At 43.5% G+C, this 23,258-nt stretch overlaps 2 protein-coding genes across 2 annotated transcripts in view; both read right to left on the bottom strand.

The window, feature by feature from the left end:
• The window catches only part of LRRK1 (leucine rich repeat kinase 1), a 69,581-nt gene extending 67,164 nt beyond the window's left edge, over positions 1 to 2,417 (bottom strand). The window contains exon 1 of the mRNA XM_072982186.2: positions 22 to 2,417. The gene's annotated coding sequence lies outside the window, so the exon portion shown is untranslated. The remainder of the gene's footprint in view (positions 1 to 21) is intronic.
• A 776-nt stretch (positions 2,418 to 3,193) lies between these two features.
• The window catches only part of ALDH1A3 (aldehyde dehydrogenase 1 family member A3), a 34,261-nt gene continuing 14,196 nt past the window's right edge, over positions 3,194 to 23,258 (bottom strand). The window contains exons 4-13 of the mRNA XM_020781737.3: positions 22,575 to 22,704; positions 21,044 to 21,105; positions 18,258 to 18,386; positions 17,556 to 17,669; positions 14,588 to 14,690; positions 12,247 to 12,431; positions 10,705 to 10,869; positions 9,685 to 9,842; positions 7,084 to 7,158; positions 3,194 to 5,857 (exon numbers count right to left, since the gene is read on the bottom strand). Coding sequence (XP_020637396.3) covers positions 5,785 to 5,857; positions 7,084 to 7,158; positions 9,685 to 9,842; positions 10,705 to 10,869; positions 12,247 to 12,431; positions 14,588 to 14,690; positions 17,556 to 17,669; positions 18,258 to 18,386; positions 21,044 to 21,105; positions 22,575 to 22,704 — 1,194 coding nt within the window. The 3' untranslated portion in view covers positions 3,194 to 5,784. The remainder of the gene's footprint in view (positions 5,858 to 7,083; positions 7,159 to 9,684; positions 9,843 to 10,704; positions 10,870 to 12,246; positions 12,432 to 14,587; positions 14,691 to 17,555; positions 17,670 to 18,257; positions 18,387 to 21,043; positions 21,106 to 22,574; positions 22,705 to 23,258) is intronic.

The raw sequence follows: 23,258 nt of genomic DNA, 5'->3' as shown, positions 1-23,258 counted from the left end.
GGGAGTTAACCTGCCTCTTACCTGGGACGCGGAAGATGCGCCCGCGCGGCCGCCGATCCTGTTGCCGCCGCCTTCTTCGACTGCCGCTCCCTCTTTCCAGCCCGCCCGAGGCACATCGGCGGCCCGGCCACCACTTCCTCCTTCGACACGGCCGGGGGTGGGGACTGGGAAGAGGCTGCGAGGCGGGCCGAGGCGCTTTTTGCGCGGCCGGCGGCGCGCAAAGTTCCGGGAAGAAGGCTGGAGACTGGCCAGGCGGCTCCGGGGGTGGAGACGAGGCGAGCCCGGGCGCCTTGGTTTTTAATTATTTTATTTTATTTTATTTTTTGGCAGGAGTTCGTGGCTTTCCTCGCAGATAGCCCGGCTCCGTTCCAGAAGCGCTTTTCGGTAGTAACGCCTCCGGTGGGAGGCCTCTCCTGTTCCCTCTAGTGGCCAATCTTGACATTGCACGATGAAAACAAAAAAAGCACGGTTAGAAAAGCACAGGGCTAGTCCCGTTTAGGATTCATAACAGAGAGGTACCTGGGGCAAGACTCCACCTCGAGTTGTCTCTCAAAGGCCCTTTTAAAAAGCCTTTCGAAAATAACTAGAAAATGCTGCCTGTTACTCAAACAAAAGCAACTTTGTAACTGTATGTTATGTTGTGTACTTGAGCGTCAGGCTTGTAATCCCAACAAGTCTATCTAGGTAACTATGTTACTTAGTGTATGACTCATAGTTCCTAAGCTATGGATGGGGAGAGGAAAGGCTGGCCCCCGTTTTTTCCATGCCCAGAACGTCTGCAATTTGACCTTACCCCCAAAAAGGGGTGTGTGTCAGGTGGTCAGCTTCTTCATCACAGCAAGCAAAGAATTGGAAAAGGGATGTTACCAGTAAGACCTCTATGAAAAGCCACAGTGGCTTCTCATAGCACAAGAGAGGACGAACTGTCCCACTCCCGATGTGCTTAGATGCAACTCCTGTCAAGTCTATTTTGTACAGCCAATGATCGGGTCCAATGAGGCATGCAGTCCTGCAACATCAAAGGTGATGGTGCAAAGTAAATGAATGTCACCAGATGGTGTAGCTTTTTCCTATTTTGCTGTAGAATGCCCAGCCTCTCCCTGTGTCCCAGATAAATTAAGCATCAGAACCACTATGAATATATTTTTTTCTTGAAATCATGGAAAATGGGTGAGGTGCCAGAGGATGGGAGGAGGTCCAGTGTTGCTCTTATCTTCAAAAAGGGCAAAAAAAGAGAGGAGCCTGGGAACTATAGACAGGCGATAGAAGGACCCAGCGTGACATCAGTCCCAGACAAGATTCTGGTCATTGTGCAAGCACCTAGAAAACAAGGCAGTAATAACTAGAAGCCAACATGGATTTGTCAAGAACAAATCCTGCCAAACTAATTTGACCAGGTAACCTCCGTGATAGACAGAGGGAATGCTGTAGACATAGTATATCTTGACTTCAGCAAAGCTTTTGAGGAAGTGCCCCATGATCTCCAGATTAGCAAGCTAACTAGGTGTGGGCTGGATAGATCAAGTGTCAGGTGCATACACAATTGGCTAAATAATTGTACTCATAAGGTGATGATTAATGGGTCCTTCTCTAACTGGGAGGAGGTCATAAGTGGAGCACCCCAAGGCTCAGTCCTGGACCAGGTGCTCTTCAATATTTTTATTAATGACCTGGATGAGGGAGTGCAGGGAATGCTTGTCAAATTTGCAGATAATACAAAATTGGGCGGAATAGCAAATACCCTAGAAGACAGAAACAAAATTCAAAATGACCTTGATAGGATGGAGCACAGAGCCGAAAACAGCAGAATGAAATTCAGCAGGGATAAGTCCTGCACCTCAGAAAAAGAAAGCAATTGCACAGTTACAAGATGGGGGATACCTGGCTCAGCAAAACTACGAGCAAGAAAGATCTTGGAAGCTAAATATGAGCCAACAGTGTGATGTAGCTACAAAAAAGGCAAATTTTATTTTAGGATGTATTAATAGAAGTACAGTTTCCAAATCCCAAGAGGTGCTAGTCCCTCTCTATTCAGCACTGGTTAGGCCTCACCTTGAGTCTTGTGTCCAGTTCTGGACACCACACTTCAAGACGGATGCTGAGAAATTGGAACAAGTTCAGAGGAGGGCGAAAAGGATGATCAGGGGCCTGGAAACCAAGCCTTATGAGGAAGGGCTGAAAGAACTGGGCATGTTTAGCCTTGAGAAAAGAAGACAGAGGGGTGATATGATAGCACTTTTCAAATATTTCAAAGGCTGTCATACAGAGAAGGGGCAGGATCTGTTCTCAGTCATCCCAGAGTACAGGACACACAGCGATGGACTCAAGTTAAAGGAAGCCAGATTTCGATTGAATATCAGGAAAAACTTTCTAACTGTTAGAGCAGTATGACAGTGGAACCAGTTACCTCGGGAGTTGGTGAGTGCTCCAGCACCGAAGGCATTGAAGAAAAATGTATTCTTGAAGGCTTTCACAGCTGGGATCCAACGGTGGTTGTAGGTTTTGCGGGCTGTTTGGGCGCGTTCTGGAGGATTTTCTTCCTAACATTTCACCAGTCTCCGTGGCCGGCATCTTCGGAAGACAGGAGTTAGAACACAGACAGAGTTCCGACTTCTGTCCTCTGAAGATGCCAGTCACAGAAAGTGGCGAAACACTAGGAAGAAAAACCTCCAGAACATGGGCCAAACAACCCGAAAAACCTACAACAACCATCATTCAAGGAAAACGTAGATAATCACCTGACAGATATGCTTTGATTGTATTCCTGCATTGAGCAGAGGGTTGGACTTGATGGCCTTGTGGGCCCCCTTCCAACTTCACTTTTCTATGATAAAGGCACAGACTTAAGATAGAAACACTTTCAATTCACTTTGTAGGTGTTACATTATCTACGATGGAGGATATGAAGATGCTAATGCTCCAGTGCTCTGTGCATTTAAAGGCAACCCGGAGTGACATCAAGGTGTCACCGCCGTGCAAAATTTGGAATTCGCCTTGTGCGCATGGAGCAATCATTATTTTGTTGGTATTTAGCAGAGTTCTGATAACATTCATTCTGAGGATGCAGGTCAAGTTGGCCTGGGCTTTGCAAACGTTGCTCAATCAAGCATTCGTACCAGGAATCGAATGGTTCAGGTCGGTTTCATCATGCAGAAATTGCCCCCTCCCCCACAGAATACGCCTGAGCCACATCGCAAAAATCATAACATTTTTTAATAATAACCATAAAGCTAACATGACAAAGAGTTCCCCTTTAGAACAAGCGTAACATCTCCCATGTACAATCAGCAATAAAAATACTTTAGATTAATTGTGTTCTAATTTATAAATATATCTTTATATATTTAGACATTTAAAAAGGAATATTTCATACAGAAAAGCACTAACATGCAATGAAAGAATATAAAGGCTCTAGTGGATTGTACTTTACAATTAGTGCCTAACAATATTTTATTATCCAATATAGAAAAATTCAGTTCTGATAACATTTAAAAAAACACACACACATATTTTTTTAAAAAAAACACCCTGTTACAGTGAGTAGCATAAAGATTTTTAAATGTCTGAGGTCAAAAGACGGACTTTAGGCATCAATTTTTACATGCCAAGTTATTAAAAATAGATTATTCCTAATGGAATTATGATGGATTAGTCATCATCAGACAGACAAGACAGAAGATTACTTTTGCGGTTTAATTTTGATGTTTGCTTCTCTGGCTTGAATACACGGTTGCAAATTAAGGAGGTCCTTCTGGGTGAACCATCAGAGCCGTATTTAGAGTGGGTGGACTGGGATTTTCACCCAGTACACTGAAATGCCCAGGGTGCAAAAATGTCGATCAATTGGTTCGTAATGGGAATATTTGACTAGCTGGCGATGCAGCCTGGGGTAAGACCATTCCCTCCCTTACTGCAGCACCCTCTTCTTCCACTAGAAGAGGAGAGCCATACCTGGGTGAGCAGGTAGCTCAGTGACACCAGAACCTGAAGGAATAATTTCTGTTCACCCAACGGTCGAGCCGGTCCCACCCCAGCTGCTACAACTGCTAATTATGGCTCTGAATTCTCAAATCAGTAAACGCTCTGGGTGAGTGAGAGTTATGCAGGCATACTTATGTCCCTGCATGAAGCTACTTATCTCTTTCTTTTAATGGAGCATTTTAAAAAAATACTAATTTCAAGCAACCGCAGAATATGCGTTATTGGGTCTGTGACCATACAATAAACATTAAACTGAGTAAAACATGTGTCTGGAAAACCAGAAGCAGAATTTATCTCCTAATTTTATAACACAGAGACTCCTCTTTTTTTATTATGTCACAATATTGGTAGTGTAGAAAGAAGATGAAAAATGATCCCAATAGGGAGCTAGAACCATTATTAAAAGTTACATGGATAAGGCCTCTAGTTGTGTACAATTTTTTTTGAGGTTTGGTACATATTTATGACTGAAGAGGAAACCCAAGAATTTGGCAAACCCAAGAAGCCTATATTCCAAAGCTGTTCTCAGACAGGTGATAGAAGGACCCAGAAGAAAATTTTCTAGTTCCTGAGAGCCTCAGGTGGCTATTTCCACAAGGCTCCTGTGGAAGATGGAAAATTCAGGAGGTAATCATTCAATGACACTTGCTAAATTCCCTCTCCCCCACACACACAACTGCTGATCATACAAAAGTCCTGTCCTCTTTTCTACAGGGCCCTCTGTTTTCCCAACAGAGGATGAGCTAAATCAGCCGTAGGGGCTTCCCTTAACAATGTCACAGTCCAGAGGCCCAATTTAAACTGGGTGTACAAAAAGAGAGAGCAATCCACGTGGCGAAGGCAGCCGCGTGCATGAGACAGATCAAGAGGATTTGTATGAAAAACTTCATCGGGCTTTTTAAAGAAACGGACCCTAAGAGAAAACAGTTCAAGCAAAGTGAGGGCTTTTGCTGTCTGAACAGGGTCAGTTGCACGATTAGAAGGCATAACCTTTGAGGCTGTGGAAACCACCTACAGCAGTGGTACACAACCTTGAGTCCCCAGATGTTCATGAACTGTAACTCCCAGAAATCCTGGCCAGAACTGGCAGAGAAGGCTTCTGGGAGTTTTAGTCCAAGAGCGTCCGGGGACCCAAGGTTGGGACCCACTGTTCTAGAGGATGGGCATTTATTAATGGCTGAATCCCATTGCTTAAGGTAGTTAAGTCACAACTAGAGTAGGTCTATTGAATTACTGGAGATGTGGTGAGTCAACTCTTCTATGATCCATTGATTCAATGGGCCTGCTCTAGTTGTGCTTAGTATGCTAAGCAACAGGATTGTAGCCATTACCTTTATACTCTGCTTTTCCACTAGAAAATGGCAGTCAAGCCATAACTTGACATTGTTCAGATGTTCTTAGATGGCAGATGTCTGGGGCAGATGGAATCCTACCACATCTGGAAGATGTTGCCCATCTGATTCTCCGTCTCCACTCCTGCATCCCCTGAGCCATTACTGAAGTTCAGCAGCATTCCGTTATCAAGGGGAAGGACATTCCATTGATACAAACATGTTCACATTTTTAAAAAATAATAATCATCATCATTGTTTAACATTCAGTGGACAACACCAAAGTTGGAGGCCCATTTTGGAAAGCCAAACCGTTAATTCTTGAACAGTGTCCCAACAAAGTCCTCAGGGCCCAAGGAAGATTGGGGTTCACGCGGACTTCCTCCCTTCTCCTCAAATTTTACCACCCGCCCATCCTACTAAACATCAACATTCAGAGCGTCAGAGTTTTAGGTCTCCTGGCATTCCTCACTCAGTGAGTCTTCTGTGACAGTTTAATAGTTACTGTCTTCACTTCGGTGTATTCAGTCAGAGCATATTCGCCCCTGTAAAAAAAAAAAAGGAGAAAAGGTATTTTGTGGTTTAGATGCAAGGAATTCCACATGCTGATGCTCCATGGTGTTGTTTTTAGTGACCAGAGGGAATAGCTAAGATGAATAAAACAACTATGAAATACCTATCACAAGATGAGTACCAACATTCACCATTCCTCACTGTTAGATGCCCTGGTTAGGAATGGCAGATGTTGCAATCCCTCCACATCTGGAAGGCTACGTCTGTGGAATTGTTAAGAAGTATGGGCTGTTAGAGGATTTGTCTTACACACATTTAGCTCTTTAAAAGAAACTACAGACATTCTTGATGGACTCTCTTGTAAATCCTTTTCCCCTCTGCAATAGATACGGAAACACCAACTATCAGATTAATGGAGAAATCATATGGGACAGGAATGAAGAGGGAGAAGAAGCTTCTTCCCACCATCCTAGTTTGTGCCAGTAGGGTGGAAAGGAGTGCTGTGGCTTTTTTGTTGTTGTTGTTCATTTTAACCCCTTTGGGGTTTATTTTTGTTTTACTTTTTCATCCCCTTGATTCCAAGAGGAGAGAAATGAAGTGTTCATTTCTGCTCCAGGGTTGGTGCAATTCCTCCACTCTTCCAAGAGCGCAAAAGGGCTCCGAATCCTGAGAATCCAGAGCATGTCTATAGGACACTCCCATGCTGTCTTCTGAAACCCACATTCCAATGGAGGAATGCTCCCCAACCTTGGTTACCCCAGATGTTCCTGGACTACAACTCCCAGAAATCCTGGCCAACACAGCTAGCGGTTTTAGCCTCAGAACATCTGGGAACCACTGTGATAGAAAAATACCCTGGCTGAGGACTTTCCTACAACCTCAAGTCTCTAGAGCATGTTCTTCTATTTCTATGCTCAGAGAGAGGGATTTTTAAAAAAACCTATGACCACCAGGGATATCCTAGGCTTGGAATCTAAAATATGTCAACATTTATTTTTTCTTAAATTGCTTCTGCCGCCCTTCTGAAGGTCTCTGCTGGGGACCACCATGTAGAAGGCTCCATTCCTCATCACCTCTGACAAGAGGGAGACGTTCTGATGATCACGGGCAAAGTGGCCATGGAAAGAGCACCTCAACCCATAAGAAGCTCCAAAATATCAGTTGGCTTTTATTCTTGCCACAGAGTGTCCCCGTTTCCTTGCTCATTCCCCACTTTAAAAAAAAAAAAAAAAAAACAGGAGGAAAACTTACTACTTACAGTTCTCTACCGTTTCCGGACATTTTAAAGCCACCAAATGGAGCTTGTGCAAAGAGGGAATTGTAGCAGTTGATCCTTTGGAAAGGAAAAAAAACACAATCAGATGAACTTCTATCATTGAGACAGATCAATGCCTGGGAAAGGGCTCTTTGATCTCCGTTTGCCTTTTAAAGTTCTTCCCGATCTCCCTTTTCGCTCCTGTAAAAGTGTCTTACAATGTTTGGACGCTGTTTTAAATGATTGCAATGGTTAGTCCACCTCCTGAAACCTATGCAAACTGATTTTGGTGTTGTTCCGACGCTTCGTTAATTTATGATGATTTTTTGTTTTTTTCCATTGGAAACCATTAGACAGACCATCCAATGGTTTCCTATGGAGAAAATTCAAAAAATCATCATAAATTAACGAAGTGTCAGAACAACACCAAAATCAGTTTGCATAGGTTTCAGGAGGTGGACTAACCATTCCAATCATTTAAAACAGCGTCCAAACATTGTAAGACACTTTTACAGGAGCGAAAAGGGAGATCGTTGTGTGAAAATCCCCCATAGGAAACATCGCTGTGTGAGGCAGCAAATTTAACAGAAAAAGGCATCGTTGTGTGAATTCATCGTTTTGTGAGGCACTCGTTGTGCGAGGCACCACTGTATATATATATATATATAGCAAGAAGGGAGGCAATGATGTTATCACCCCGGAAGAATATCAGTATAGGCTAACGGACCACCGTAGGTCATAGCAAGTAAAAGAGAGTCTAGGAAACCCATGGTCATTCTTTCTCTGACTACTTCTCCCCATGTAAAGACATGCAAGCTATGTCCAATTACCTCCAACAAATTCTAGAAGCACATTGGGATAGTCCCCATTTCTGATTAACTAAGGGGAGACGCAGCGATAAATGCCTCTACTTCTCAGCGATGAAGGAGGAAGGTCAACATCGTAAATTTATATTACATTTTATATCATTTTGTTTTTTAATGTAAAACTGTATATTTTAAATTGTTTTTATCTTCTAAGTTGTGAGCCGCCCAGAGTAGACTATGTCTAGATGGGCGGCATATAAATGCAATAAATAAATAAATAAACATAAATTGGAGCAGGTAAAGGACAGCCAAGGATGTATAGATAGAGGAGGTCTCTCCTCTTGCACTCATCTTCAGTCTAAACTGAGTTGCACCCTGTCACTTTCAACAAAAGACACCCCACTACCTCAAGCATGTCTCATAAGCCTTTGTACCCAAACCCTTCAACATCCTCATTTCACTCTGGGGGGTGGTCTGGTTTGTCCATGTTCTTCTTGAGATGGAGCAGACAGAGTTCCATATACATCCCTGACTAATGCAGAACAGAATAGGACCTCCTATAACTTCTCAAGGTCTGAATGCTACGCTCCGAGACTGCATTACCATAGGGTTGGAGGGTGCTGGGAGCCACATCACATTGCCAGCTCATGCTCAATGTCTGATTACACAAGACAGCTGGATTTTTTAAAAAAACTTATATTGCTCTCCACCGAGCCAGGTCTCCCCTATCTTGTACTTGTTTCTTTTTTTTAAATTTTCTTTGCACCTAAATGTAGGGCTATACATTTAGCTCCACTGAATTTCATCTCGTTGGTTCTGCCAAGCTCCAGATGGTCAAGAGAGCTTTGAATCCTGGCTCTGTCTTCTGGGACGCTATCTTGCGTCCCACAGTTTCATGTGATCAGCAAAAGTCACAAGCATCTTCTCTGTGCTTTAAGAAGTGGGACATGGGAAGATTTGTAATGCATTCCAAAAATGAGGGGTGAAATTGAAACAGGAAGAAGTATGACCACATTTTATCCACACTGCCTGTATGTATTCCTTGGTGAAAAAAACATAATGTTATCATTGTTTTCTCCCATCAATTTGCTTCCCGCTTACAGGTTTTCAAGGTTTGTGATATATTGAAGAAAAGGCTTACTGTACCCCCCCACACACGCACACACCATGAATTCCATGGCCAAGGGGTGACCTTGAACTTCTATCTCCTGTGTCCTTGTCTGACATGAGATCCACCATACCCATTCTCCTCTAATTCTGAACAAAGTACAGTGGTGCCTCGCACAACGAGCGCCCCATAGAGCGATGAATTCGCTCTACGAGGACGTTTTTTCGATCGCTAATGCGATCGCAGAGCGATGTCCTCTATGGCCGAAAATCGCACAGCGAAGGTCAGTAAGCGTTTCGCTTACCGACTTTCGCTTTGCGACCCGCCAATCAGCTGTTCGGCGGGTCCAAAATGGCCGCTGGAAGCCTCAAAATGGCCACCGGAAGCCCCAAAATGGCCGCACGCAGCGTTTTCGCACCCTCGTTAAGCGAGGGGAGGGCGCGAAAATGGCTGCCGGCCATTGGAAAAGCATCGCTGTACGGTGAGTAAAGCTGCTATTGGAACGCATTAAACTAAGTTTAATGCATTCCAATGGCTTTTTCCTTCCCGTACAGCGATGCTTTCACACAGCGAGGGTTAATCCGGAACGGATTAACCTCGCTGTGCGAGGCACCACTGTATTATTTATTTATAATACTTTTACCATGCCTTTCTCCTTGAAAGGACCCCATCGCGATAAACTTATCTTACCAGACTGTACCCGACTGTAGTGCCGAAGCCAGGGTCAGGGCTCTGTCCAAATTCTTTGTAAACACTGCAGCCGTGAGTCCATATTCTGTTTTATTGGCCCTTTGTATGACTTCTTCTAGGCTTTTGAACTTCATTATGGGTTGCACGGGTCCAAAAATCTGTTAAAAGGCGACATCAAGCCCATCTACCCGTTAAGGAGTGTCATGACAAAAATCACAGGTTTCACAAAATTAAACATCACATTCGCATGCTACTTCCATCCAGGTGCCTTTTCGACATACTGAGTGTGAAATGATGTAACTTGAGAGAGAGAGAGAGAGAGAGATTGATTTCCTGGCCAGGCCATCTGCTTTTAGTTGATTTTCACCCTAACAAAAGTATACATGAATTGTGGTACAATCCATTTGAAACTTCAGGATTAAAAAAAAATATGGAACAGAATTCACGAACAAGTTTGCAGAGAGGGGAAGAGACCACTAAGTCTTTATTGGCTTAACTGAGAACCAACTGACCTTCACCTCTTCTTTCTCACTCTGAATCTATGCAAAAACCAACCCTTAAAAGAACTAGATGTAGGATCTGCAATAAAGTGTGGCTGCTCAACCATATCTTCTGAGCACAAGGCTCAGAGCTCTTGTCTCTAGGGTTCATCACTAAAGATGGGCATGAACTACTAGTTCGGTGGTTTCGCCCCGTTTGTTCACCACTGCAATAGGTGTTTGGTGGTTCGGTCCCCGCCTCTATAGTGGGCACCCACTCAGAGGCAGAGTCTCAGCTCCGCCTCCTCCAGGCGGTGCTTCTGATTGGCCCCTGTCAGAGAGGGTGGGGCAATGAACCACCAAACATCTGTTGAGGCACTAAATGACCCAGGATGAACCGGCAGTTTGTGTCCATCTCTATTCAACACTTAACAAAATCAGGCATGTTACATAAAAAAAAATGCAGAGATATCAGAATTCATCCTGACATATGTTCCTCCTATCCACACCCATCTTAACCTTTCAGTTATGGACTCCGTACCTCCTCCTTTGCAATTCTCATGTCATCCGTGACCTCCGAAAAGACAGCTGGCTTTATGAACAGGCCACGGTCTCCCACCACTACGCCACCGCACTCCAGTCTGGCCCCTTCCTCCTTCCCACTCTCGATCAATTCCAGGATTTTGTCGAACTGCTTTTGGTCAATCTGTTACAAAAGAAAACGGCTGTAACCTTGCAACTCTTTAAGTCGCAAAAAAAATATTGTGTTTTGTGTTCCAGAGCCATTCTGTGGCATTGTCTTTCCAGCAGGAAAAAATGGGATCAAATAGACTCCTAAAATACAGGCTGTGAGTTCCAGAAGACCAAAACAAAAACAAAACAAAACAAAACAAAAACTCAAAACATTTCTTAACTTTGTAATTCAGAACTGATAAGAAGATGCAGGGCATCATGGCTTCGATATGTGTACAAATGTTTTGAAATATGCATTTCTCCCACATACATGTTCTATGTTGTGGTGTAAATTTTAAATTTTATGTAGAAGTGTACAGTTGTACACCAAAAATACATATCTGCACACCATGAGTTTTGTGTGTTCATGTTTTTATGTGTGAGAGCCCTTTGTGATAGAAGGGCTCCCTCTACTGAAGGATAAAGATTCTACGACACCTATGGACAATATACCTGTGAAGATTCTCAGTCATCCAGATGAGGTTATCTGGAAGTTGAGTCATGGCAACTGGATTTCTTTCTTATTAGGCTGAAATGTTTCGCTACTTATCCACATAGCTTCTTTAATCTGAGGAAAGTTGATAGGCGATCCCTGATATATCTTTCACGTTGGTTTCCCTTCCCCCTGGTCTGAACAGGCTTGTTAGATGGACAAAGGATGGGGGGTGAGGGATAATCCTACTTCTGCAGTCTTTCTCCACCCAGTGTCATGGGTTGTTAACAGTTGTTAACAGTGGTCTTCCTGGGGACGGATGAACGAGCAGCATGAGAAATAGGAGACTGATCCTTCAGTCTGAAGAAGCTACTTGGATGAGTAGAAAAACGTTTCAACCTAATAAGAAAGAAGTCTAGTTGCCATGACTCAACGTCCAGATGCAGTACACCTATGGACATACTGGAATCGTGTTTCTAGAAGAGCAAACTTATTCTCAAAATATGGATTCTTACATAGCCAAAACAGACTCACCCATGCACAATGACGTCAAATGCTATCTAACTATTCGGAAAGGAGAGGAGAAAAACTGGTAGAATGGGGAAACTCAGTTTAGTGTCAAGGATAAGGGCATGGACAAAAAAATATATATGAACAGGAGTATTTTATCCTACAGCATTATGTTACACATCCCACTTGTGCACATATGATGCAAAATACAATTGTTTCCATTGTTTCTTGAGGTTCACAAATATTCTTGGATGTTAGCAAATTATATTTTTTTTACCTAGTGACCAGAATCTGATTCAAAAGCCTTTCTAGCTGTAGAGCAGACTATATAAATGAATAAATGACAGATAGAAATCCTATAAATAAAGGGGGAAAAACACATTTCAATCAATAGTGCAGATGTTTTACCTGTGGCCCCTGTTCAGTTCTGGCATCAAAGGGGTCCCCCACAAGTCGCTTTTTAGCATATTCCACGCTGCGCCGGACAAACTCCGCGTACACCTGTTCTTCTACAAAGACCCGCGAGGCAGCTGTGCAGCATTGGCCTTGGTTGAAGAAGACGCCTTGGTGGGCGCAGTCCACGGCTAAGTCCACTGGAAAGGGCCGAGAACAGGAGGAGAAAGAAACAGTGGTTCCCATAAGAACATAGGAAATTGTACTAAAATACCAAAATCAAGCCAATGAGGTTTAGAATTGAGAAACTTAACAGCATGTCGATAGGCCTTCTTTCCCATCATCCTGACCACTGGCCACACTGACTGGGGCTGATGGGATTTGGAGTCCACCATTTAGAGGACACTAAATTGGTCTCAATGGGCAACTCCTGTTGTTTAAAGGTGTGCCCGGTGCAACACAGAAGGCATGTTGGAAAACACAGAATTGAAAACTTCCCTTCTTCACCCCGTTTTAGGTTCCAAGTCTCCACAGAGCTACCCTTTGCCCTGGGGAAGATTTTAGGACCCTGAGGATGGGAGAGGGGCTTGAAAAGTCAAACATCACAGCTGGATCGGCAGCTATGGTCCTAATGTCAGCAGTGGCCATCTGGGGATGACTTCTAAAGTCTCCCCCTCCCCTGCTCCCCAAGGTTTCCCCGGGATAAATGGGAGCCTCTAAGAAGCCTCAGAACCTAAAACAAGTGGATAAGGAGTTCTAATTAATGTAATTTAAATATTTCCAGCGCCAAATCCAAATTATGCCAGGTGCAAAGTTATGCCACTGGATTTTGCCCATGGCATTTGATGATCCAGTTCCATATAATAAATGCTGATTAGCAGCATCTTTCTTGGGTTTCAGACAGAAGCCTTTTGCAAACCAATGTGGAGATGCCGAGGATAGAACCCAAGGCCTCTTTGAATGCAAGTTAAGTATATTCTCTACCACGAAACTCTAAGGCCTCAATCCTCTTTGTTTCTACCACGCATGTTAATAGTGTGTTGCCTGCTGTCTGCAGAAGGGAGTGTTCCTGACTTTCTTACCCGAGCAGAAGCCCCCTGCTGCTATGCCCGTTGCCATCTCATGCGCCTGCAACCCCAAGATTGCCCCAAAGGCTGTTTTGGCTAGTTACACAAGTCAGCAGGAGGTCCAATGCCTGAAAGCCCAAGCAGGGGTTTGTTAACCACCAGTGAGAATCCACTGTGGAGGCATAACTAAGCAAAAGGATTTGCGCCATAGTGTAGCATGTGATGCCTACGGAACTATCCATGGTGCTGAACCCAATCATCCAAACTGCAGAGCTGGAAGGGACCCTGTAAATCATCAAGTCCAGCCCTTGTCAAGTAGAAACGGTGGGAAATTTAAGTCTAAACCTCTGGCCCTGCATCCAGCTACCTAAACCACTGAGCTATATTGATCATTGCTGGCCTTCAGTTTATCTTCTGGGATACAACAGCAGATGTGTACTATTCTGAGGAAGTGATGGCCCCAACAGATTACTCCACAAGCCAAATGCCCAGTGGATGATCTCTGGCTCCTTCAGAGAGATGAATTCCAACACACACACACACACACACACACACACACACACACACACACACACACACACATTGTGGACCAGCATCTGCACAGCACCAGGTACCTGGGACTGGAATGATGATATCCCTCCTCCTTCTCCATATACTTTGATTTCCCTTCCAAACACAGCAGCTTCTGCTTTGCTCTCTAGGTTTGATGTCGCTGCCTTGATCTTTAGAGCTGCCCAGGCTCACACTCACAGAGATCAGTGCAAAGTTGTGTCAATGAGTACGGCACCCTGTATAATGTTGGCAAACCGAAGAGCCAAACCGAAGGAAGGGGACAGCGAGAGAGCTGGTGGGAGCACATGGCTGGACCATTGTGCCATTTGGAGCAAGGTCCCTGGTGGAGCACCAGCTCTGTGAGTCCTAAGCCACCCTCTGGCACATCCTAGAAACATCGCAGAGAGCCTGGGACAGAACCCCACAGGTTGGCATTAAGTCCTCTGCAAGCTTCATCAACCGCCCCGAAAAGCTCACCACCCATCACGTGGGCATATTTTTCAGTCTTGTCACCAGCAAAATAATAATAATAATCCACCCTTCCAGTTCTAGGTGGCCACATTCTCTAGTTTGTCTGGATCCCCCATGTGCCTGTTTTCACCACCACCTGGATGAGAAGCAATCATGGGGAGAGGGGGGCTGACTCAACAAACCCTTCCTTGAATTAATCCTGAGACAGGGGCAAGGCAGGGCACCCTGAGCAATTACTGCAATATTGAGACACCGCCCAAACTCACGGTCAGCATCTGCACAGACAATGCAGGGATTCTTTCCACCCAGTTCCAAGGTCACCCTTTTCAAGTTACTTTTTGAAGCCGCTTCTTTGATCAGCTTTCCAACCTGCGAGGGGAAGGAAGTGGGCATATTAAATAGGGTTCCAGCAAATGGTTACAGGAGAGAATTAGCAAACGGAAAGGAATTCATGATGTTGCTGATTCTTTACTGATAAAAAGGCTGCTCCTTAGACTTTAAAAAAAAGAACAAGTCTTTTCTTTCCGTTCCCTACCGAACAGAAGACGGCAGGGAAAAGTGACTGGCAGCGGGGCCCATTTGCTATACAGAGACTGCCCTGAACCCACAACAGCTCATTGTCCCCAGCAACAGACCCACAACCTCCACTTGTGTTCATACTGGTCACCAGATATGTGCCGTTATAACATGTCATGACGTCCTCAGATCGTCTCTAATGAATATGCTGAACTCAACATGTAATAAAGCAAACTGTCATTTCATAGCTCTGAAGACAGGTGGTTAATTCTTGGAAGCACATCCAATGACAAAGATTGGTTGATACTCAAATTCCGGCACACAGGGAAAGAAGTAGATTTAACTAGCGCTTTGCAAAATATAGGATCCAGGTTCTGCAAGTGTAGATAATCCGCACCGTAAGAGAGACCACTGTAACATTCCCACGAATGCTAGTATTTTCCATTTTTGGTAGGTCTTTTCTGAGCACGACCCCTCCGTTCTTCCCGGACTCACCCAAAGTATCACACTGGGGAAGCACAGCCAGTGACCAGTAAGTCAAGGGAGCCACAAGAAACATTTGGGAACCACCGCTCTACACCTTCCTCATCCAGCAAGCTAGGAATGTCTTTTCTATGAATAAAAGGAACAGATGCCGCCAAGGTCCGCCAGTAGATGGTGCTCCTGGCTGCTAAAGTTTCCAACAGCCCCGTTGAGTTAGATGTAGGGGAGCCCTCTCTGGCTGACCACAACTGATCATAATTATGCACGGTCACATCACGCATGTCGAGTATGCCACAAAGACACGGAGCAAGCAGTCCGCCAGCAAGAAGATGAAGTCCTCAGCCAAGAAAAACAAAGGGACAGTGGTGGGCCAGAGTTTTCTACACAGGGGCACTGGGAAGCACAAACTGCACAGCAGCAGATATTCTTCTACATAAAACCAAGAAGGCCGTTTTCATACACACGCGCCCTTCATCGGCCATAGCCCAATGCAATAAGCCACATCTCAGCCAATGGAACACTTCCATTTATGAACTTCTGCTCGCCCCACCTGATCGACCTAACCCTTGTGACTGCAGAGGGCCACTCCGAAAGAAGCTCAAAAGGCTTCCACCAGGAATAGAGCTTTCTCAGCTGTGGCCCCTTCCTTCTGGAATAGGCTTCCCCTGGCAGTAGGTCAAGCACCTCTCACTAAGCACCTTTAAGAGGCTGCTAAAGGCCAAGCGGCCAATAGTATTTTCCCCTGAGGAGTCAATGAGAATTGGCTCTTCCCCATCCAACTGCCATCACTTGTTGCTTTTTTTGACATCTTTATCATTCAATTTTTGTCTGTTTTTTGTTTTGTTTGTTTTACAGTGGTGCCTCGCTAGACACTTACCCCACATGACGGTTTTTTTCAGTTGATGAGGAGTTTTTTGCGACCGCTATAGCGATCACAAAGCAATGTTTAGATGGTGGGGGGTTTTTTTGTTTTGTTTTTTGCTATTCCCTGCTTAGGGAACCGATTTTTCGCTAGACAATGATTTGGAAACAGCTGATCAGCGGCTCTCAAAATGGCCGCCCGCTGTTTCTCAGACCTCATTTCGCAAGACAGGCACTGGAAAATGGCCACCCTATGGAGGATGTTTGCTGGATGAGCAGGTATTTCCCCCATTGGAACGCATTGAACCGTTTTCAATGCATTCCAATGGGTTTTTTTCCCCGCTTCACGACAATTTCGCTCTACAGCAATTTCGCTGGAATGGATTATTGTCGTGAAGCGAGACACCACTGTATTTAATCTTACAGTTGGGAATTTGAGGGGATGGATATATTGTTTATGTTTACGTTTGTTGTTGACCGCCCGAGTAGTGATTTACACTAAGCTGGGTGGTATACAAACATATGTAATAAATAATAAGTAAGTATGAGACTAAGCAAAGTGATGGCAGAAGATTTTCCCCAGCCTAGTGTCCCCCATAGATACTGCTGGCTTGGGGGTAATAGGAGTTGTGTTTCCATACACCAGATCAGAGAATCATCATTTTTGTGAGATCACTACGGGTAGAAGGGCAGACAGCACAGGTTCTCATATAAGCCTGCCCTATCTTTAAGATTTTGGAGGTGGACCGTTCACTCCATCAAGCCAACACTGGAAGCATAACAGGTACATGGACACAACCAAACTCTTAAATTCCTCACTGGAGATTCTGGGTTTGGACCATCTCTGTTGTCCTTCCGCTAAACAGACCTGCCAACCTTGCCCACTTAAGCTGGTCTGCAGCTGAAGGGGTTGAGCTGGTTGCGTGCCGGCTATCATTTTACTGCTTTTTCAATATTTGGTTTATTAAACAAAAACCAATCAAGATTTTATTTTAATATATACTCTTCTTTTTGCTGCTAACGTCTTTGTGTGTCTAAGGCATATAAATTAAATTAATCAATGGAGTGTTGTATTGGATTATCTCAGTAACCTAAAGAGGGTTAACTCAGTGGGGAACTTAAGTGTAAAAGTAGGCTCAAAAGAAAGAAAAAAACTCTGCATGTTAATAGCCACACTACTAAATTGAACAGAATATATGATAATGTTTGCAAAATATCCTGATGTAATCTCTGAGCTGCTTTCCAGGGAAAGGAAACATTACATAAAATTCATGTTTGTGCTTTTAAACAAGTTCACAAAGTAGGAGTTTGCTGTGGGGTAAAATAGACAGAGGGGGATGAGGAAGAAGAAGAAAGGAAAATAACAATGCTTACCTCTGTCGACCCAGTAAAAGCTACTTTGTCAACATTAGGATGTGTAGAAATAGCAGCTCCAGCAGTTGGGCCGTATCCTGGCACAATGTTCACCACACCTGGGGGGAATCCTGCCTGGAAAGTTTAATAGTACATCATTATTGTCGCACTGGATTAAGAAAAGTTAGGATGTGTTGAGAGTGGGCATTGCAATCACCTACTAAGGGATGCAAGTAACTTTCAGAACATCCTCAATTGCTCTCCTAAATCCATTTGCCTGAACGAAATCCCCACCGAGATCAGGGGGGTTTAGGCCACACAAGCTTGTTTCACATCGTTGTTCCTGCTTCGATGAGAAGTTACCTTTTTGGCAGTAGCTACATAGGATGGAGAATCATAGGAGTCGTAATCCAAGAAGTAGCTTTTCCAACTACTGCCTCGTGCACATGTTAACGAATGTATGATATAGTCTACCCTTTGTGAAACCTGTAACTGTACACATCTCGAATTCCTTTTCTCACTGCTTGTAAAGACAGGTTTCCTGTGAGACCAGGCCCTTAGTTAGGACATACAGACAACCATCATCTGTATCTCTCTTTCTCAGTCCCAACATAGTGAATGTATAGACACGGCTGTCTGTTTCCCCTCTGTGCACCCACCCCAAACAAAACCAATTACAGCAAGGGTCAGAATCCCACTAGAATGCCTTCGACTTTTACGTACCTCCTTGATTAAAGAGCCAATGTATAGTGAAGTGAGGGGTGTTTGCTCGGCAGGTTTGACAACTAATGTGTTTCCGCAGCACAAAGCCGGAGCCATCTTCCATATCAGCATAAGCAATGGAAAATTCCACTGAAACAAAGAAATTCAACCTGTAAGTATTGCATTGCTAGCACTTTAAGAATATCTTTGACTCTCTTTCTCAAAATCCGTTTCACTGCAATTCTGCAACTCTTCACGCACCCCAGATTAAAGAGCAACAACAGTTATATGGAATAGCATTGCAGATTTCTGCTATATACATTCAAGATTAATTTGCTTTGCATGCTGTTTGGTGTGTAGGGTGTGTCAGTCTTCCAAGGATCCTCTTTACAACATGTTTCTTCTCTTCTCAGTTATCTCTCTCTCACTGCAACAACTAGTTCTTCTTAGTATACAGTACATGCTTATCTACAGTAGTAGCTGCATAGTAGTACTTTATTCTGTCTGTAGGTGTCAGTATAGGGCCATTTTGCTCAGTAAACAGGGCGATGACAAACACAAGTACTGTATAGGTTGAACCACTGCCAAAGAAAAAGGCAAAACCAAATTTTGTTTTGTTCTCATGAACCAACATGGATATCTTTGTTTTTACATCACAGAAAAGCTGCTACTGAAATGCTTATTCAGGATGGGTGGTCAGGCCTCTCTCGTTCTACAGGACCACAGGACATAAACACGGAAAGAAAACTGTGGGTGGCAGAAGAGATTAGCTATGTTAAAGGACACTGTGAAAAGCAGATTGCTTCAGAACACTGGGGTATATGTGCGTGTTTTCAACTAAGCCAGCTCAATTTATGTAGAAGCTAGTTAAGTCAGAAATGTTATGTGGGTTGCGATTGCGTAAACTGCTCCAGAGCAAACATAGAGGCAACGTGGATAGTTTCAAACAACCCAATGTTCTGATTTCCCAGAATGGAGGAGAGGTAGCCTATAGCTGGGTAAAAGAATATGATTTTTTTAAATATAAGGACCCAGATTCAATTCCCAGTATTTTGATCTTAGATAAGATTAGGAAATATTTCTACCTGCCTATTAGACCAAGGTACAGTGGTGCCTCACATAGCGATGATAATCGGTGCAGCAAAATCGCTGCTGAGCGATTTCGTCACTATGCGATTTTTAAAAGCTCATAGAAACGCATTAAAACCTGTTTAATGCATTCCTATGGACTAAAAAACTTACCTTTAAGCGAAAATCCTCCATACGGTGGCCATTTTCGCTGCCTGGTAAGCAAGGAATCCTTCCCTAAACACGGCGGGCGGCCATTTTTTTTACCCAGCCATTTTGGAACTGCCAATCAGCTGTTAAAAATTCATCACTTTGCGATGATCGGTAAAGCGAAAAAAAAACCCATTCAGACCATCACAAAGCGATTGCAAAAGTGATCGCAAAAAGTTAATCACTATGCGATTTCATCATTAAACGGGGCGCCCGTTAAGCGAGGCACCACTGTACAAGTTTCTGAATCCCTTGCTACCTCTTTTCTATCCAAATGAAGGCGCCGATTGCAGTAGGGTCTCCGGTCCGACCGGATCAGCGATACATTTGCTTTCCTAAAGACAGAGGATGTCAAATCTCGTCCTCTCTAACATGATGCTGGCCACATCCTAGCAGTAGTAAGGAAATATCCCAGAGCGGTATTTTACTCCAACAGCTGTGTAAACATTCCCAGCCTAGATGCAATCATCTTTTGCCAATGAAAATACCTGTTGTAGATTAGGCAGAGTTAATTGGTGGCAGCTATGTTCCCCTACAGCGTAATCAACAGAACGGGGCCATGATACACTGGGATTAACTATTATGTTAAATAAGCTACAGAGTTAGAGACCCAACCACACTCAAGCCTCTGGTACAGGCCAATTACATGGGAGTTTCCTTAACACAGAAAGAACAGTTTAATGTGCTTCCAGCATCGAGTTCCTCCACAACGTTTCCCACTGTAGCTTTCTTTGGGTAGGAAGAAAGAAAAGTGCGAGCTTTTCCCTGTTGTAGCAAAATGGAACTCCAATGCGACCGTTGAACCCTGGACACAATTGATTGTGGTGGGTTTTTCGGGCTCTTTGGCCGTGTTCTGAAGGTTGTTCTTCCTAACGTTTCGCCAGTCTCTGCAGCCGGCATCTTCAGAGGACGGGAGTCAGAACTCTGTCTGTGCTCTGGCGCAGTTTGTTTGGATAGTTGTGCACCAGAGCACAGACAGAGTGGGAAAAGTTGGAAGGCAGCAGGAGAAGAGGAAGACCGAGTATGAGATGGACTGACTCAATAAAAGACGCCGAGGGCTTGAGTTTGCAAGAGCTGTTTGCAAGAGTTTGCAAGGTGCTGTTATTGACAGAATATTTTGGAGGTCATATTCACATGGCTGACATTAAGTAGAAGGTGACTTGATGGCAGAAAACTACAACATGACACAGTGACCACACGCACCTGAAGGGTGCCAACAATCCATGAAAATATACGCCAAATAAACACCTTAGTCTTTCAGAGGTCATAAGTCCCTTTGGCATTTTTGCTTCAGTAAATCAACACAGATACCCTGGACATATTCACACACAGAGACAAAAATGCATTTTGGCTTTAAAAAAAAGAGAAATTCCAATAGTCAATGCCTGTGGTCCAAGCAAAGATCAGGAAGCAAGCTAGATGAATTTTACTTCGGGAAAAAGAAGCTGGAAGAGTAGGACCTGCAAGAGACCTCAAGATGTCGGCAAGAAGGCCACCCTTGGGTTTCCCAAAGAAAACATTATACTCACTGGTGTTATGGCTCCACAGACGCCCACCGGCTCATGTCTGGTGAAGCAGACATAGTTTTCATCTGCAAGAGATTTCAGGCCATTAGTTACTAAAGAAGGATAATTTCAGTATGAATCATTTTAGAAGACGAAGACAAGTAAGTAGCGTAACTCTTAAGGCTGGGAACCTTTTCCAAAGGGCTCAGTAGAAAGAAATGCAATTAAGACTAGTCGAAGAAAAACACTGGATAAACTGCATATTTAGTACCATGTACTTAGGTGGCCCACGTTAGGTAGCAGACTATGCTAAGGGTCATGCAAATCAGTATGACTAAAGAAGCACACAACCTTGAAACAAAAGTTTAATGTAAAAGAATTAAGAATAACAAAGCTCATATATTTTGGCCATTAGAGGCTTCACAAAGGCACATCACAACTCAATGGCTGCATAAGAGGAACACCGATATAATGCAAAGGATAGGCACCTTACATGCACCTACAGGCCAACCGTCTACCTTCCAGAGTCTATTGGGGGGCTTCACCAGCTCCCATACATAGGGAAAACATTACAGAAAATCAAGAACAAGCCCAAGTTAACAGGAAATCAAAACTGAATTACACTGAAGAACCATTTCCAGGTGATCAATGAGTTTTTTGTACCTCATTTTTGAACACTTTCAGGATCTGACAATTTTTGCAGGGAATCTGTGGGACTGCCAAATAACCTTTGAGGCACATGGACAGCCCCCATGACAACCTGCTCTCCCGTCCTCTGCTCAAGCGTTTTTGGGGAGCTTCCAGAGTTTTCATGGGAAGATTGGAGATCCTGATGCTAAGCACTGTTCTTTTGTCAAAAGTCATTATCACCATATGAAGAAATACATAGAGTTCTACCTTGGAGTATTCTTAGCCTTCTGTTCAGGTTTGAAGGTAAGATACAGCTAAATAAGTTCAACACATGATGATTGCATGAGCCACAGAGCCTTTGACAGATGGATCCTTCATAGGATCTTATGTCAACAAATAATTGCACCACCACTCCAGTGCAACAGTCCACATTTATGGCAGCAAAAATAAGTACTCTTGCCACGTTAACTTTATGAATTAGCCTGCATGACCCAAGCCTTATGCAGACATTTAGAATTCTAAATCAGGAACAGAATCTCATGTCCTCCTTAGAGGTGATCCGAGAAACTGTTTCATTTCAAAACAGATCATTCTTAAGAATGAGACTCTAAAGGGAGGAGGAATTCCACACCATGGTTTAAAGATGATCTTGATGTTCTGCTTGCAAGACAAAAAATTGGTCCTTCCGACTCTCCATTTTAACAGAGTCTTCAGTTTCTGATTTAGAGGTCAACTATGGTAACCATGAACTTGGATATGAAGGAAGACCCCAAGAGCTTGAGAAGAAGGAGAACATAAGCTCATTTTACCCAAAGTTGGCTGTGTCATCAGTAACAGTCCTTAATTTCTTGTCTCCCCCATAGAAGTTCCAAGTTAATAGCAGTCAGAAGTAAACACAAAAGATACCAGCTCCAACTTGGCTTACCCACAGGTATGGTCTTCCCTTGGATCTTATCTGCCCATCCCGCGTAGTATCTAAGCGTCTTTATGCAACCTTCTAAGTCAATGAAGAATGCTTGCAGAAATGGTTTCCCTGTGTCCATCGTTTCCAGAGTCTAAGAAATAAAAAAAAGCACATACAGATCCAATCATCTGACTCTTTACGTATACGTAATATTTTTTTACATAGATGGAATATTCCTCCAGTCTAATTCTTACTAGAGTTTCTACTGATGGAAGAAGTAGATGAGAACAGTAGATTGATCACTCAGCAGAATTATAGTGGAAAACATGGGATATCAAGATCGGTTAATTCTGCACTGATTCAACTAATTCTGCAGCTCCAGGGTTTCACAATAAACGGGATGCAGTCCGCCATTAAAAACCCACGCAATTCCAAACTTGCAATGTATGCCACGAAAGAAAAAAATGCACATGAAAATGTGCATTAAAATGAAAATCTTATGGGAATCTTTTTTTAAAATGCACACAAAAATATTTTTAAACTTTGCCCCTTAAAAAAAAATCTCAAACTTGGAGACAAGAAAAGGCAGGAGTCTGGAAAACTGGACACAATGAATTAAGAAACAGTTGTGTCTAACACAGGTTTACTAACATAGATGTTTGATAAAGCTTCTTCTAGTATGTTGTTCTTGGTCAGTGGAGACAA

Source organism: Pogona vitticeps, chromosome 12 (assembly GCF_051106095.1).
Source record: "Pogona vitticeps strain Pit_001003342236 chromosome 12, PviZW2.1, whole genome shotgun sequence".
NCBI lineage: Eukaryota > Metazoa > Chordata > Lepidosauria > Squamata > Agamidae > Pogona > Pogona vitticeps.
Note: the sequence above shows the minus strand (reverse complement) of the source record. Positions and strands in the feature narration are given on the sequence as shown.